The sequence below is a fragment of the Python bivittatus genome, unplaced genomic scaffold (assembly GCF_059951505.1).
Source record: "Python bivittatus isolate LINGU-HERP-01145 unplaced genomic scaffold, Pbiv_v1 ctg000700_np1212, whole genome shotgun sequence".
NCBI classification, from domain to species: domain Eukaryota; kingdom Metazoa; phylum Chordata; class Lepidosauria; order Squamata; family Pythonidae; genus Python; species Python bivittatus.
Window position 1 is genome coordinate 62,208,354 of NW_028277098.1, and position 18,052 is coordinate 62,226,405.

The 18,052-nt window shown below is 39.0% G+C and overlaps 1 protein-coding gene across 3 annotated transcripts in view; it reads left to right on the forward strand.

The window, feature by feature from the left end:
• TMCC2 (transmembrane and coiled-coil domain family 2) overlaps positions 1-11,284 on the forward strand; it is a 101,748-nt gene extending 90,464 nt beyond the window's left edge. For all 3 annotated transcript variants that reach the window (XM_088153823.1, XM_088153825.1, XM_088153824.1), the window contains 2 exons: positions 5,388-5,523; positions 8,230-11,284. In XM_088153823.1, the coding sequence (XP_088009949.1) occupies positions 5,388-5,523; positions 8,230-8,541 (448 nt within the window). In that variant the 3' untranslated portion in view covers positions 8,542-11,284. The remainder of the gene's footprint in view (positions 1-5,387; positions 5,524-8,229) is intronic.
• The last annotated feature ends 6,768 nt before the right edge of the window (positions 11,285-18,052 follow it).

Here is an 18,052-nt window from a genome sequence, read left to right on the forward strand (position 1 = left end):
CCAAGAGTTGAACTTGCCTTTGGGTGGTATATTGGGACCAAAATGTGGAGGAGTCAAAACAACTTACAGGGGAGAGGGACAAAATCTAAATTTACGTAATTTAAAATGTATTTTAAAATGCAAATAATGCCGCCATTCCCCACATATTCCCTCTTGTTTTCCCCCTTGTTACATTGAAATTATAATTTGGTGGCAACTTTCAGAGACCTTTTAAGTGCTGTACCCAAGACTTGGCGTGGGGTGGGAGGTAGAGTTTTGGCCTGTTGGACAAACCTGTTATAGAGAAACATATTTTTTAAAGTTATGTTAATTGCCAGTCCTTACTTTTCTAATATTAAGGGCGCTTTGATCAGAATCCTATGCTTGGAAGTAGGTTGACAGAACACACATATTTATAATATTTATATTCAGAGCAGTTTACAAACAAGTTTTACAAACAATTCAGTCACAAACATCTACAGCAGATCAAAGAAAACGTTTGGTTCCCTAAAATTGAAAATGCAATAACCGATTCATTTAAATCAAGATATACTTGAGGCAGAAAATCCCAGAAACTCACTTCTGCCTCTAGCCATATAATAATAATGGGCAGTCATAAATAATTGTTTATTATGTGGCTGACTCATTCTGCCTAATAGTAGGGCCAACCCTGAAATAGGACCAGAAATAATATAAGGGCATTATTTGGACAAACTTACAAAGTGAGGCTTACTTCTAACTCAGCATGCATATGTTTGTGCTATTAACCTCAAAGAAAGTATTTTTGCTTGAGATATCCATACAGTACACAGAATACCAAAGAGAAATCGATTTCTTCACTCCAGGCAGATAGAATGTTGCCGCTCTCATATATGTAGGACTACATGATTTAGATGAATTTACATTCTGTGTAACTCCACAGTTTCTTTTTTACATTCTATATGACTCCACAGTTCAACCCTGAGCTACACATTCTATGTATTGCAAACCATTATATCTTAATTGCTAGAGCAAGCATTTGGGAAATTATTTCCTATTTGCTCAGGAAATAAATTAGTTGCAAGTGAGAAATCTGATTTAAATCAGTGATGGCAACAGGACTTTTTTTCCCTGATGATTCAAATAAATCCATCCTGCCTGGCTGTTGGTGGCTTTGAAGAGTCTTTTGGAATTTCCTATACAAATTATCTTCAAGAGGAAATACACCCTATTATTATTATTATTATTATTATTATTATTGTCTATTTATAATGCATGAAAGGAAATCCATTCCTGGCTCAGTACTCAATATTGGCATTTTATCTTCCGTGGAGGGGAAATTCAGAACCAAGAAGGCTTTTGTTCTGAGCGCTAAGACTTTTGTCAGTGAGGAAAGAATTATGTATTCAGACTGTTGTGGGAGGGAGCCAATGAGCTTAAATGGTTGAACGTAGTTGCAGAGCTTGTGTTTTTCATGGGTCAATTGGAGTTGGGGAGGAAAAGTCAAGTGCCGGTCTTTTATACTCTTAATCATTCTGACCCTCCAGTATGATCATAGCAGGTCCACTTATGAATTATAACCAGTAGATTAATGTGAATATAATGCATTTTGTGCAATCAAGCGCATGTAGCAGGATTACTTTAGGAAGCTCTGTCCCCAGCCAATATGAATTCAACAGACTGTATAATGTTCATATACATGTAGAATAATGGACACATGTTCTCTGCATGCAGTCAGGAACTGTGCAAAGTTTATATGAGGCTGAGGTGGCCATGTCTTTGTTCTCATGTTATTGGTTGCTGTTATCAGTTATCTGTTATTTTCTGGGGGTTTTTCTTTCTTTAAAAGCTATTTTAAAAAAAACTGGAAATTTTCCTAAAATATCCTGGAAATCAGTTATCAGTAACAGCAGGGATGGAAATAAAACTCTTTGTTCCCACAAGCAGGCAGTCTTCAGAAGAGACATTCCTTCCTCCCCCGCTTCATTTGTTTTCCACTCACTTACATCTGTCCTGTTTGAGAGGCTAGGAAAGACTTAACATTTAATAGGGAATAAGCTCTATGGAGACGTTAGAACTATATTGATTTTTGTAAATATATTTATACTGCCTTTCAGTTATATTCCCAGAGTAGTTTGGACAAGAACAAAATATAAATATTAAAACAGCTTCAAAATCATAAACGCAGCATAAAGCAATAATCAGAATTAAAACTGTATCTAAAACCTTAAGAAAATAAAAAGGTCTTTACTTAGCACTGAAAGGAGGATAAAACAGCTTTGAGACAGAGAAAGAGAGAGAGAGAAAGTAGGGGGCATGCATGAGGTCTCTCCTAATTTTATTCTTAGAATAAAACCCTGTGCAATAGGTTGGGTAAGAGAGTGATCTAACGTCTCCCAATGAGCTGCAAGGATTAGTAGGGACTTGAACCTAGGTGTTGGGCCAACTTAAGCCAATCTTATGCACTACAGTATACTAGACTGTTGCTTTGGGAGTCTCTTTCAGTTTGGGTGTCATTACTAAGAAAACACTTTCTCTTGTAGCCACATGCCTCACCTTGCCTTGTGTAGGAGACACTTTATTTAAGAGTTTATGAAGGTTGTGATTTAATTTTATTTCCAAATAAGCATGCATAGAATCAAATGTTAAGATGTGTAGTTTTTAATTGTGTACCACCATCATACCATAATAGCAATCCTTGGGGGAGGAGGGTGATAGCATAAGAATATAATTAGTTAGCAAGCAAGCAAGCAAATTGTCTCCCTTTCCCACTTTCAGTATTTTGGAGAAAAGGAACTTGGAAATATGAATTAGAAAGTCCAAGTTTATAACTACTATATATTAATACTAAAGAATTACCAGCAAGTTAGCCCATTCAGATATACTGAGAACAGGTACGCTTTTCCATGTGATGTTGATTTACTCTTGAGCTATCTAATATAAGCATCTTGTTTTCATTTGATGAAAAGAAACTGCTGCATTCTCCCTGTAGTTGTTGAGATTTGCTACTTTGATGGAGATGGGTGGAGCATAGAACTGGGTCAAGAAAGAGTAAAGTAGAAAAAGCACTACTGCAAAGAAGTAGAAATACAATTATTTGTCTTGCTATCTGAAGGCTATGTTTTCTATACTTAGTAGTTTTGGGATCTACTTTAAAATGAATTCTATCACACTGATAATTTCAATACAGTCCAGGACTGAATTGTCCAGTCCCAGGAACTGGTTCTGATACCTAAAATGTCAAACAGAACTTCAACCATTTGGTTTTTAAAAGGCCAAATAGTGATAATTGATTTTTCATGTGCTTTATATCCCTTGTTTGACCACGGTGATCGCTGGCATCATAGTGGTCAAACAAGGGACATGTTTGACCAATATGGCATCAGAAATTTTCCACCAGGCATCAGAAATATGTAAAGGTTAGTAGTACACAGTCTGGAGACACACTACATAGTATATAAATACTTTTAACAACAGTAATAATAATCGTATGGCACCTATAAAACAAGAATTTAGACTAAATAGAGGTTTCATTAGAGTATTCATCTGTAAGGCAAAGAGATCTCTCCAACTGGGGTGAAACAAAAAAAGCCCAGAAAAGTGTGTTTCTAGGTACAATTTAGGGTATTAGCTGTCCGGTATGACTCAGGATCTGGATATCTGCAAGATTACCATCTCCCAGTGGTCTCTGCCCATCTGTGGAGAACTGGAACAGAAGGCTCCCTCTGGGTCCCATCCCTTAGGGAATGCTACCTACAAGGATCCTGGGGCCGAGCCTTTTTGATGGCTGCCATACTTCTCTGGACCAGTGTTCCCCTGATATCAGAAAGGTTTCAACCCTGTTAGCTTTAAGACTTGGCTGTTTCATTGGACTTGGAGAGGGGATGGGGGGGTTGGCTCCTCAGGCACCTCTAGAGCATAACATTACAACAAATTTGTTGGACAAGACCACCCAACATTTTGTTTGACATGGTGGAAAACCAGCTGCCTATGGGAAGCCACAAGCAGGACCTTCTCTTCTGTCTGTCCAGCAGCTGATATTAAGCAGCAACATTTAGATCTCATGCCTGGCTGCAAGGACAGCATTATTTTTCATTACTTCATCTAGTCTCTAAATTAGAAGCTGTCATTACAACTCTCAACAGCAAATTGTGTAATTTATGCATATTGGAAAGAAATCATTCCTTTTGTCTGTCCTGCATTTCCCTCCATTCTGCTTGACTAGTTGATCCTAGATTTAGCCAAGCAGCTTATTTTGCAGAAACAAGGTTTCTAGATAGAAAAATAAAAAGGTGGTTAAGAGCAATAAATGCAGGATTGTTTTATGTAGTTTGGGCCTAATTTTATTACCTATGTAATAGTTTAAAGATAAAATATTACTAGAAAAAGCCCAGTACTTCCTGAAATTATTTTACTTAGAAGCATGGGGGAGGGTTGTTTGTAGGTTTTCCATTTTTTCATGCTGCTGGTCTTTTCTTTCATTTTCTTTCCCAGTGCAATAGCTCTATCTATACCTATACTGAATGATAAGGGTAAAATTATGGTAATTCACTCTATATGGAGCTGCCCTTGAAGACCACCAGGAAAGTTCAGTTGGTCCAAAATGCAGTGGTCTGCATGCTTACCAGTTAATCTTGATATTGACATGTAACCCCATTGCTGTGGAAGCTGCATTGGCTCCCATTATGTTTCCAAGTGTAAGTCATGATGCTGCCATTACCTTTAAGGCCCTTAATGGCTTGGGGTTCTTATCTAAGAAATCACCTTTTTCTGATCAAAACTGCCTGCCCAGTCCAGACAATCTGAGAATGCCTGCTTGGGGTCCCTACCTAACCAGGAGTTATAATAGGAAAGGGCCCAAAGAATAGGCTCCCCTCCTATAGAACATATTACCACAAAAAAGGACCCCACTCATATGGCTTTAAAGACTTGGCCCTTTCCAGAGGGCCTTTCATTATTGATTCTGGAGCAATCAATGCAAATGTTGTTATAGTTACCAGTTGTTTATATATTATATTATTGCATTATATTTATATATGTTGGTTTACTTATATAGTACTATACAGTATATGTATGTGTGGGTGCATGTGTGTGTGTACACACATGCATATATGTGCATAACTCCTACACACACGTGTGTGTGTGTGTGTGTGTGTGTGTGTATTAAAGCATGTATGTTGCATTGGTTTTCCATGATTGGTTCACAGGCTTGTTTCTATCATCTCCTGAGTTGTTACTGGGAATTTTTCAGCAAAATCTTATCCATAGGTATTAGAAGGCAAATCTCCCTGAAATAAGCAAAGCTTGCCTTCAGATAAGAGAAACTGAGATGTTAATCTGGGTCTAAAATAATTTAGGAACCCATAAAGCTTTCCTCTCCTTTGAAGCAAGTCACTGGTTGCATGTTTTCTCTTATTTCCATTATTCAGATACGAACGCTTGGAAGAGCAGCTCAATGACCTGACTGAGCTTCATCAGAATGAGATGACCAATCTGAAGCAGGAGCTGGCCAGCATGGAGGAGAAGGTGGCTTACCAGTCCTACGAAAGGGCCAGGGACATTCAGGTATAGAATCACATGGGATGCTTACGTGGCTGATCCAACAAGCAGTTCTCCACCCACCCCGCCATTCAGTATGAATTAATTGCACATGTCCACTGACCATTTTAAAACTTCATGATAACTTAAGATACAAATCCCAGGTGGCATCCTGTACAAGCAGCACTTACAGCCAAGTCTTTAGGTTAAAACTGTGACACGCACCTTCAAAGAATTCTCTGAATATGTCTGTCTGAGGATGAAAAAGATAAATGGTCTGAAAAAGCATCTTTATCCCAGGAGAAGATGAATTGGACCAGTATTTCTTAACCTTGGCAACTTTAAGATGTATGGACTTCAACTTCCAGAATTCCCCAGTCAGCATGCTGGCTGGGGAATTCTGGGAGTTGAAGTCCACACATCTTAAGGTTGCTAAGATTGAGAAACACTGCATTAGACTTACATCTGAAGAACAAATCTTTTTTGTAGGATTTAACTTCATCTTATTACTCTCCAATAAATTATCTTCTTTTGCCAGGTTGTGGAAAGGCCATAGTTCAGAGGAAAAGCAGAAGATCCCAGTTGAATTCCTAGCATCTCCAAGTGAAGCTGGGAAAGAATCCTGGGTAAAATCCTCAGGAGTCATGGCATATAATACTGAGCTGATAATTGAAAATTGAAATAAAATGGGGTGACGGAAAGAGCAAATAGGAGCTTACTTCATTGCCATGGTAGAAACTAAAGCAAAAGTGTTGCTATAGCAGGTTGAAGATAATTGGGGATACCTGTACTCCAGATCGGAAGAATCCTGACTTGATATTCCATTCCTCTTTCATGATAACATCTGTACAGTGCTTCATTGCACTTTGCTGCTCTCATCTTTCCATGTTATTAATTTATAATCTGCTGTATAAAATGTTTCCCTTGTTTCTTTATAAATCATATAAAAATGCATATAATTGAGAATTGTATTCCCAATATATATTGTTCTGCCCCCATGTGGCAATTCAAGGAACATCTCAGACTGATCAAAATGGTACTTCAAAAAGAAAGAAAGAAAGAAAGAAAGAAAGAAAGAAAGAAAGAAAGAAAGAAAGAAAGAAAGAGAAAGAAAACAAACAAACAAACAAACAAACATATTTCAGGAGATGACGCACATTATCACGGCTGAAAGCCACTAATTTTTTTCTCTTAACTATTTTTAAAGAAGATTCACCAGAATTTTTAAGGAACTGCAGCTTCTTTAAAATACTTTCTTTACATTGCTGTGAGATATTACCATCCTACTGCTTTTCTTCAGCAGCAGTTCTGAGGAGGCTCTTTGATGCATGTATATGCATGTTCAGAGGACCAGGGAAGGGCTACACAAGCCTTTGAGAGATACAGCTCCCTTAATGTTTCAAACAGTGGTTTTTGAGGGGCCCCTCTGAATGTTGTACACAGCCAAGTCAAGTATCTTCCACAAGTCACTCTAACCTTTTCCCATTCTGTCACATGTACTAATAAAACATTTGAAAAAGAAATCTCATTGTTCAGGCAGCTGAGACAATTGTTTCCATCTGATACGGGATACTGATAAGAGAAGGAGTCGTGGGAAGGCAGTGGAACATGTTCTGAGTGTCTCTGTGTGATACTATTATATGTATTGTAGGAACCCTCCATACCACTATCATGTACAGCAGTGACATTCACCATAAGGAAAACCAACACTCTCCCCCCACTAAACCTTCTAAAAAGATGTATTTATTACATGCATTTCTTACATTTGCATGAGGCTTGTGGTGGTTTCCTGTCCATATAACTATACACTGGCAATGCAGCTCATTTTCAAGTTGCATATTTTTTATTTACTTTTATTTATTTATCATTACATAGCTGCCCATCTCACATAAAAGTGATTCCAGGCAGCGCACAGCACTTAATTAAAAAACAAACAAACATAAAAACAGTCACAATTAAAAAATAACTATAAAAACACACAAAGCCGAGAGGATGATATTAACAACAATAAGGGAGCCATCGCAAAATCTCCCCAGTCCTCTGGGACCCCCAGGCCTGATCATATAGCCAGAACCTGAGGAACTTGTGGAATGTTGAGAGAGAGGGAGCTAATCTCACTTCTGGGGGGAGAAGATTCCACAAGGTGGGTGCCATGGCAGAGAAGGCCTGCCTCCTGAGACCTGCCAAATGTAATTCCCTGGCAGATGGGACCCACGGCATGCCTTCTCTGCCCAACCTGATGGGGCGAGCAGATGTAATCAGGTAGAGGCAGTCCCTCAGATATTTAGTACTGTCTTCAATTGTGGAAGAACTTGATATGACTAAGAAACTTCCTGTGGGTCACATCAGAATATCATAATAGAAGGTATCAAAATGTCATAGTTGTTCAATTTACATGCCCTTTTCTGGTGCCAGAACATTACGAAATTTGCTGCCTTTCACTGAAGGAGATGCACCATATCAACAGAAACCTGGTTTATGCTAGACTAGATTATGCATCCATTTATCTTAGTGCTTACTCTTCTGTCTCATAGTGCCTTTCCACAGGCCCAGATTACCATATTGCCTGCTATCTGATCATTTTAACTAGATAGAATATAAAGATCATTTACTACATTGTAACTAGATACAATGAATATGAAAAGCGTAAACTCCGCCTCTGAGTTATTGCTTATATCCTATAACAACCTCTCAACTGTGCTAACTTTGATTCCTTCTTTGTTTCTTCCACAGGAAGCTGTGGAATCCTGCCTGACTCGGGTCACCAAGCTCGAGCTGCAGCAGCAGCAGCAGCAAGTGGTGCAGCTGGAGGGAGTGGAAAACGCCAATGCACGTGCTCTACTGGGCAAATTCATCAATGTGATCTTGGCCTTAATGGCTGTGCTGCTGGTCTTTGTCTCCACCATTGCTAGTTTCATCACTCCATTGGTGAAGACCCGCATGCGTCTCCTGAGCACTACCTTACTAGTGCTTTTTGTCTTCCTCCTCTGGAAGCACTGGGACTCCATCACTTACCTCCTGGAACACGTGCTGCTTCCTAGCTGATTTCCTTGGTAGCCAGAAGCTGCAGCTAGAGGGAGTTTGTTTTTCTTGTAAAAGGAAGTAAAACTGAGGAGACTTCCAGTTTGGTTTTATGTCCATTTGGAGTGTGCAATCCTCACCTGCTTCCTCTTCAGAGCCTTTTTTGTTGTTGTTGTGCCCAACATTGTCTCAGCAGTAGGGAGAGTAATTACAGTGGGGCTTATGAAAGGGTTACTATGTCATGCCTCTCCTCTGGGATGCTTTTGCAAAGCATTATGGGAAGACAAATAACCCCTGTAAAGAGCTCAATCTTTCAGATTTTACCCATTCCTTAAATCAAATAAAGGGATGGTGATGGCAGCAATTTGTGTACGAACCAAAAAGGTCTTCTCTAAAAAACAGTTGTGTAGTGGTTGACTTTCCTCCCTGCTGGAGAGAAGTGGTGAAACGTTTATTGGTAATCAAGGTAGTAATATATGAAGACAAAGATTCAACACTGAAGGTGAACTTTTTCTTTTTGTAACTCATGAACATGAAAACAGTTCAAGGATCACAATGTACATACAACACCAGATAATTCAGGTCACAACATGAAGGCTTACTTTCCCTTCCTGTAGGACAACTGAAATTCCAGAGACTTAGCTGGGCTGCTTTGTGTCATGGATTTGTTGTCCTTGTGGGTTGGTTTATTGATTCAGTTGTGCTTAATGACAACAGGATCTGAGGAGAAAGTATTGAGCCTTCTGATGCAAACTCAACATTTTTGGTTGGCTTTGTTTTCATTCATTTTCTTTGATATTTCCATGGACTTAAAAAACACTTATAATCTTTACAAGTGTGTGTGTGTGTGTGAGTGTGTGTAAGTGTGCATGTGTTAATTTATTGATTTCAGAGATTTTTTTTTAAAATCAAGCATTAGTAAACAGTCATCTGCCTTCACATGATGGAGGGCTTTAACATGCTCTAATAGCAATAAACCCTCAATCTGCACAAAATGAGTGAGTCACCACCTGAATTTGACAGCGTTCATTAACTAGGATCAGTAGGTAATTTGTCCAACTGTCATTGGGGACTTCCTGTAAGATGTAAATCAGATCCTTCAATAGACATTTTCTCACAAAAGGGAAAGCATCTGATTATCTATGTCTGTTCTGGGTCCTGGGATATTTCTCCAATACTTATTTGAAGATAGTAATTGATGTAACTCATTTGATGCCATTTTGTTTTTAACTGAAGCTATCAGGCCATGGCATATTGTGAGTTGAAAGCTTAAATTGTATTGATTTGACTAGGGGTTTCATGCCAGATGATATTTTAGCATCTGCTCTTATTCTGCTCTCATATTACTTGCTCTTCCAGGCAAAAGAGAGACTTAATTGTATTTTAAGCTTAAAAGGCTAGAATCTAAATATGTAGCAGAATAAAATGGGAGAGTCCTGAGATAGTGGAGACACTTCAGACTCACGGCATGGCTATCCTCATTCTGTTTTACCACCTTATTCTGTTGCATGAGTAGATATTGTTTGAAAAACCACAGGTTATATTTTACACTTAAAAGAACTTTGAACAGATATGAAGCCCTTGTTATAGATAGGAAAAGGAAAAGTAGTGCTGACATCCAATAGGATATGCTCTTCTAGAAATGAGCAAGGTAGAAGGGGAGTTGTTTGCTGTGTAACACAGGGAAGTTATGAAAGTATAATTTTTGCACGTGCCGCTCCCATTTTCCAGCATCAAGACAACAGAGGGTTCATCTGCTTGGCTTCATTCTCCATAGGACTACTTAAAGGCTGAGTAACCTCACTCTGTTGGAACAATGATTTTATTCTCCCTTCATACTGGTCTTCCTTCCTGTAACCATACTGCACATTTGCTCTTAAATGATATAAAACATTCCTGGATTCTTTTTGTTACAATATTATCTTCAGGGAATAATCCAAGACAAAACAACATAGTCATCCTGGTTCAGCTTTGAGCGCCTGCATTTTGCTCACTGCTAGCACTTAGAAATGGGAAGGTGGTTCTAGTTAAAGCAGCTGAGACTAAAAGGGGCCTACGTGTGCGAATTGCATCATGGGATTTTGGCCTGAGGCTGATCCCTTCCCCTGGAGAGGCCTACGGGTTGATTTTTCCTAAGTTACACCTTTTTTCTAAAGAAGCTCCATTACAAAAGTCCCTCAAATGTAAGCAACATTCTGCCTTTAATAAACCCTGGAGATGTACAGAACCCAACCTTCATTCAGGCACCTATTTGTTTTGCATATTTTCTTTTTGAAAAAGTCTGGAAATCAACACACATTACAGAAGGATCTGGTTTTGTACTGTAATTTGAATGGGTAACGTATTAAATGATGTTAGGATGAAAGTTGAATGAGGTAGAAAGGAGATGTTGGTGACAAGAAAAGTGCTATTCTGGAAGATAAAATAAAACAGATTTTGGCCACCATCAGTGGTGAATGTGTAATTGTGCAGGACTGGACCTTTCATCTGTGGTTCTTATTTTGTGCTATTCCTCATCCTGCTCCCTGCCACTAAATGACAGCGTGAATCAGAAAGTGAAGTTGCTTTATCAAAGGAAGCTTGCGGTCCTGGTCCTGGGTAACAGGATTGGTGTCCCCAATCCTTATAATAAAGGGAATATATATATAATAGAAGTTTCCCAAGTTTGCTTTCAACAGCAGTAGGAGCGTATAAGAAGTTGGCATTTTTGTCTCTCACTCCTACTCCTCACCCCCACCCCCTTCCCCCTCCACTTCTATATACCATACACACGTTAGATTTTGATTGGATTGGAATGTTTAAAACAGCAATTCTAAGTGTCAGTTGATGGGAGAAAAGCTGGGGATCATTCCAAGCTTGGGAAAGCAGCAACCAACTGATTGCCATAATTCTTTGTGGCTTTAGATTCCATAGTTCATTTACCCATCCAGATTCACCTGACTCAGAGAATTTTCCCTTCATTCCCTTCTCTTACTAGGAATAGGTGTGGCACTGGCTGCCTATTGAGCTTCTCTGAAAGCCAGAACCCCTGCCTCTTTAGGATGGAACGGTGCATGCTAGGAAAATGATTCAGAACGGCTTGGGCCTCAGGCAAGCACAGCATTTCGTCGCTCTTCATTAAAACAGCTCTCTTTTTCTGCCTTATGCACAGTTCTCCTTTAGTCATCCCATTAATGCAGTGTTTCTCGACCTGGGCAACTCGAAGACGTGTGGGACTTCGACTCCCAGAATTCCCCTGGCTGGGGAATTCTGGGAGTCGAAGTCCACACGTCTTCGAGTTGCCCAGGTCGAGAAACACTGCATTAATGGGATGGATTCACTCCTTGAAGCAGTCGCACCTTTTTTGAGAATTGGGTGAAGGCTGCTTTCAGGAATAGGAGAAAGCTGCTGTGCTTCTGCGAGGCCTGCTCTCCCTCTGAATATTTTTGAAGCATACTTTACCTTAGGTTAGGACTTTTATCATACCATCAGTTATACCCATTATATATTTAAATATGTGTGGAGGATTCTCATGATACACTATGTTAATGTCCAAACCTTACCCTCTGGCATAGTCCTTTCTTGAAAATGTTTGACTGTATTTATTATGTATGCTTGAATCTTTCCCATTCCCCCCCATACTATATTATTATATTTCTTTTTCACTAGGAACCCCAGACAAGCCCTGTAGACTTGGATTCATTTACTGTGCTTTTTCATTTACTTTTTTTTTTTCCAAATAAAACAAGATTCAAAACTCTGGCAAAAGAAAAGTGCTTTGTTAAGCCTGGTAGTGCCGTTATTTACAAAGAAAGAAATGCACTGCAATTTATAAAATGGCGTATGGGGAAAAATTACTTAGCCATAATCTTCTAGATCAGTGTTTCTCAAACTTGGCAACTTTGAGATGTGTGGACTTCAATCCCCAGAATTCCCCAGCCAGCATGTTATGCTTGGCTTTGAAAAATGCTATCCTCAGCTTGGGGAAAGTTAGATTTTGTAGGTATCTTGCTAGTTCCCAAGTGCCCTTATTTATCTAATTTCTGCCATGTTGGGGCAACCTATTAACTTTGGCTTGAAACTTCATATCCCTTATCTTTGGGTGAGCAGTTGTTTGGTACTCTGGAGGATGTTGTCTGGTAGAGGATCTTTGTTTTCTGCAGAAAAAAACATGTTTTTCTGAGAAATATTCAGAAGCCCCAGAATGGCTGAACCAAATTTATAGTGGGTCCCAGGGGAGTAGAGCTTCAGTCTTTGCACAAGGCTTCATCCTTCTGCAGAGTTAGCTAAACGAGAAGTTGGTATTTACAACGAATTAGTTTGCTTAAAGAAAGGGTTCCCTTACAGAGAGAAGGTGGAACTGCTGTCCAAAGCCTGAAACTTAGAATGGGGCTCGGACCTGCTTGCTGAGAGGTAAATGTGGAATAATGAATCTGTGGAAGAAGGAATGCACAGAAGATGATGGACTGCAATTATCAGGACAAGAACTGATAGATGGAAACTATAATGAAGCAGATTTTGGATAAACATCAATGCCTTGTGGTGAGAGCTGTTCAACTGTAGAATGGACTGCCTTGAAAGTGGCAGGCGCTTCTTTGCTGACGGTCTTTCAGCAAAGGCTGAGTAGCAGTGGCTCAGGGGTGCTATAGCAGTACTGCAGATACTGTATTGAGCAGGGAGTTAAATTAAGTGATCTCCAGTGTCACTTCCAAGTCCACAATTTTATTATTTGAGAAGAGACTACTACTGAATTTTCCATGGAGTGTTGCATTAAAAAAATGGGACAAACCAAGTTTAAGAGAGGCTCATTTCTAATCAGTCTAGTTCTCTGAGTATAAATCTGCACTCCACTTGTGCACCTTTGGTACTCACCTGCCTATGACTTGACCCTGAATATTCAGTGAGAGCGTCTCTTTGCATCTTCTACCAAATAATATTGAACATTAATTCCATTCCTGCTACATATACAGTACTTTCAATTCTTCATTTGAGATTTGTAAGTATAGAATTGCTGGTATGTAGGCAGCAAATCCTTTTTATCATTCCTATCGACAGGTAATTCTTCACATCACTCATTATTAGGTTAAATATAATGGCATAGGTGGAGATGAATGGAAGAAGGCAGCAAGGCCAGCCTTGTGCAAGAAGTCTTGAATGCTGGATTTAATGCTAGTGATCAGCTACAAGAAGCATGTTGTCTATTTATAAAGCCCCAGAAAGTGATAGGGCCTGCTAATCTCAGGCTGGATATCACTCACTGCATTTGAATCTAGCCAGACACTATATCAGAGTGAAATTCAAACCCAAAGAGCAAAGCAATTTGCACATTAATGATTCAAAGTGAGTTAGAGCTTTGCTATTGAAAGTGGTTAATACCACTATCTTGTAGAAGCCTTCAGAACGGGTAATAAACACGTCCTTTGTTTCTCAGGAATCAATCCAGCATTTTCAATCAATTAATTTACAAAGATGGAAGGCTCACAGACAACTTGAAGCAGGATGTAGGAAGTGCACCTTACAATTTGTTGCTTAGTAAAAGCCTGCTTACAAGGAGAGATAATCTCTGCAGTGTAGTGGATCATTACAGGACATCATGGAGTTTGGGCTCATATTTTTTGCTGATCCCTGGGTCCCACTGAAAAGGAAGGCAGCTATACAAGAGTTGTGCTAGTTTCCCACCTAGAATTTATGAGGACAATCAAGTGTGAGTCACAGTGATTGCTATCACACAGCAGTCTTCATTAAAGGGGTTCTCAGCACCCATATTCACTGGAAAGAATCTCTTTCCTCACATAGGTATTTATCTTAATTGCATGGAGGTATTTGGATTTCTAGCCCATGCTATCTTTTGGATGACAATATATATTAGAGCACAAGATAACAATCAGTTAAAATATGAAAGGAAAGATGACTGCACAGATTAAAAATATCTCAATTCCATCAATACTATCATTAGTTCCTGGCCACTGATAACTAGACTTAGCAAGGTTTAACTTACTAAGGCAACAGAAAACAGCTAAAAATATTGAGCCAGACAGTGGCCTTGTACTGTCCTTGAATCCTCCATGTGATTAGCTGCAAAAGAAGGATTCCTTCATAAATCAAAATCAATGCTTTGAGTTTTGCCCTGACTCAAAAATGGGAGAACGTTAGGTTAACCCAAGATTACATGGATTATGATTAGGTTAACCCAAGATTACATGCCATATTGTCATCAGGCAGAAGGATTTACTGTTCTGCTTAAGCTTTCACATCTAATCCACTTTCAAGGACAACGTAGTATACACATATTGCAAAGAAGTAAGTGACAATTGCAAGCCTGAATCATAAAGACAAATGTGCAACCTTCAAAGCCTTTATATTTATTTATTTATTGCTGGCCTCTTCAGTCAATATCCACTCTGAGCAATTTATATATCTAATATCTTTAAATAAGATTAGAACAAAGTAACAAATCATTACAAAATAACTTTCAATTATGCACCAAGAAATATTAAAACACTGTCAGGCAAATACCTTACTGTAAAAGGAAGCAGTGCTGTTACATCTCCCCACAAAGCCTGCTGAAAAGTCAGGTATTGATTGATTGATTGATTGATTGATTGATTGATTGATTGATCATGTGTTATCAAGTTAGTGTTGACCCTTGGCAACCACATTGATTGATCCTCACCATGATGATTTGTCCCAACCTGTCTTTCAGTCTTTCAATGGTGAACCCATCATCACTGCAACCAAGTCTATCCACCTTGCTGCTAGTCGTCCTCTTCTCTTCCTCCACCTTTCCCAGCATTAGAACCTTCTCCAGAAAGCTGGATCTTTGCATAATGTGCCTGAAGTAGGACAATTTGAGCCTGGTCATTTGTGCCTTGAGTGAGAACTCTGGGTTGATTTACTCAATGATCAATTTGATTGTTTTCTTGGCTGTCCATGGTATTCTCAGGAGTGTTCTCCAACACCAAAGTTCAAAAGTGTCGATACTCTTCCTATCCTGCTATTACAAAGCCCCAAATTTCCCTTCCATAGAGTGTCACAAGGAATACCATTGCTTGCACTATTCTGATCTTTGTAGGTATAGATACATCACAGCATCTTTTCCAAGGCCTTCATGGCTGCTCTATCAGGTCCTAGTCTGTGGTGTATTTCTTGACTGCTTGTTCCTTTACTGTTGAAGGTTGATCCTAAAAGGCAGAACCTATCTATCACTTCAATATCTTCATTGTCAATTCTAAGGCTGCTTGTTATATGTTGTCATTAGTTTGGTGGTCTTTATATATAATTTTAGTCTCATTTTTTTCACTGTGCTCCTTGACTTTTATTAGTAGAGCTTGCAGATCCTTTGTATTTTCAATCATCAGAGTAGTGTCATCAGCATAGCAGAAGTCATTGATGTTTCTTCCTCCAATTTTAAAACCACACTCATCTTCTTCTAATCCATCTTCCCTTAATATATATTCAGAATATAAATTTAATAAATAAGGGAAGAGTATACGGCCTTGTTGCACTCCTTTGCCAACCTGGAGCCAGTCTGTTTCACCATGTTCTGTCTGTACTGTGGCTTCCTGACCTGTATATAAGTTTCTCATGAGGACAAAAGAGATGTTCTGGGATTCCCATTTTTATGAGCACTTTCCACAGCTTGATGTGATCAACACAATCAAAGGCCTCTCTATAACCAATGAAGCCTATAGTGACTTCTTTTTGGTATCCTTTGGCTTTCTCAATTATCCAGCATGCGTTAGAAATAATGTCTCATGTTCCTTGGCCTTTTCTAAAGCCAGCCTGAACATCTGGCATCTATTTTTTTCATGTAGGGCTCTAATCTGCATTGGATGATCCTAAGCATTATTTTGCTAGCATGTAAAATTAAGGACATTGTACGATAGTTTGCACACTCTGTTAAATCTCCTTTTTGGGGTACTGGAATGTTGATTGATGTCTTCCAATCGGTTGGCCACTGTGTTGTTCTCCAGATTTCCTGACATAGCTTGGTTAGAACCTTTACTGATTCTTCTTCTGTTGCTTGCTGTATTTCTATGGATATCCCATCAGTTCCTGTAGCCTTCTGACTTGGTAATGACTGGAATGTTGATATAACTTCATCTTCTAGTACTAGAGGTTCTTCTTGTAAATAGGGAATATCTTCTAAGGTATCTTGGATGTCCAGATGTGAATGTATGTCTTAAATTCCAGTAGGATTTGGACCATCTGGATCTGAAGAGGGATGCAAATCCAAAGAAGAGGGGCAGCAACTGACAAGACCAGCCTCCATAGTCCTTTCCTGAGAAGACTCCCAGGGAGAGTCCACTCTTCCTGATCTTATTTGATGGTCAAATGTAATAGGAAGCAGGTGGTCCCAAAGTTACATAAACAGCAAATAAAGCTATTGGAGGGGCAATGTCATGAATTTGCCAGTTCCAACTAAAAAGTTTCACTCAGAGTTCCAAATGTATTTCAGGAAGGTACTGACACCTTAACCTGAATGATGATAGGTAGCAGGATTTAGTATTTTGACACACCACTACCAGATGCAGCTTTAACCTAGTTCCATGGTCAATGATAACTCCCAAAAGATTTCTATAAAGAGGCAACCTGAGTCACAAGAGGCTGTGGGGCTGTTAGTGGGAAATGAGAAACCTATAGTGGCCCTTCTTCTCAAAGCTTCCCATCTGTATGACAGAATGAATGGTGAAAGTATTTGGGAGGCAGATAGAGATGTCACATTAAATAAAATGCAATATTGTCATTTTGAATGCTGGTATAGGAGAGAGAATTTTAATAGCTGCATATTCTCCCAGCTGTGGTGGTCAGAGAAAGTTTACTTGCCAAAAGCTATTATTTTGTATAACTTTTTAAAAATTGTTAACATTCTTTTCTGGGTGTGACAAAGAGTTCAATCTGTTAATGGCTGCAGAAATATCCATGCTTGAAACAAGGCCTGAAAAGGTTCCACTTTCACCAAGGTTGTTAGTTTCTGATTTTATGAAATGAAAAATAAAAGCAAATCCTCTGTGTTTGGAATTACCTTGTGTTGCAGGACATGAACATACTGTAGAGCAAACTTCTTGATGCATGGACTTCGCAGGAATATGACCCATTTGTCAATGCATGACCTAATATTCCTTCTTTTCTTTTCTTTTCTTCTCCAGAAAGAGTGGGGGAGAGGGTTGATTTTCCATTGGATAACAGGTAATGAGGTCTACAGGGAATGTCAAGAATATCTGGGTTAAGACTTTATGAAACATTACAAACATTTGACCTTTCCTGTATAACAAAAAACAGCCTTTCCCAGTTTGGCTCCTGTCCCCACCATTCATGTGAATTAGACCATGATGTTTACCACTGACAATGGCAGGTGACAGGAACTGCCATCTAACACAACTATAAGGAGAGGACTGGCCTATGGATCAAAGTAAACATGGCATCAATTGCACCATTACTTATATGCTCTAATAAGAATTCATTATTATGGAATATTGCTCCATATCACACTGTTTGTCTTCAATTACTCCAAGACAATTGGGCTTGCAAAAGGAATTACATCTTAAGAGCCCAT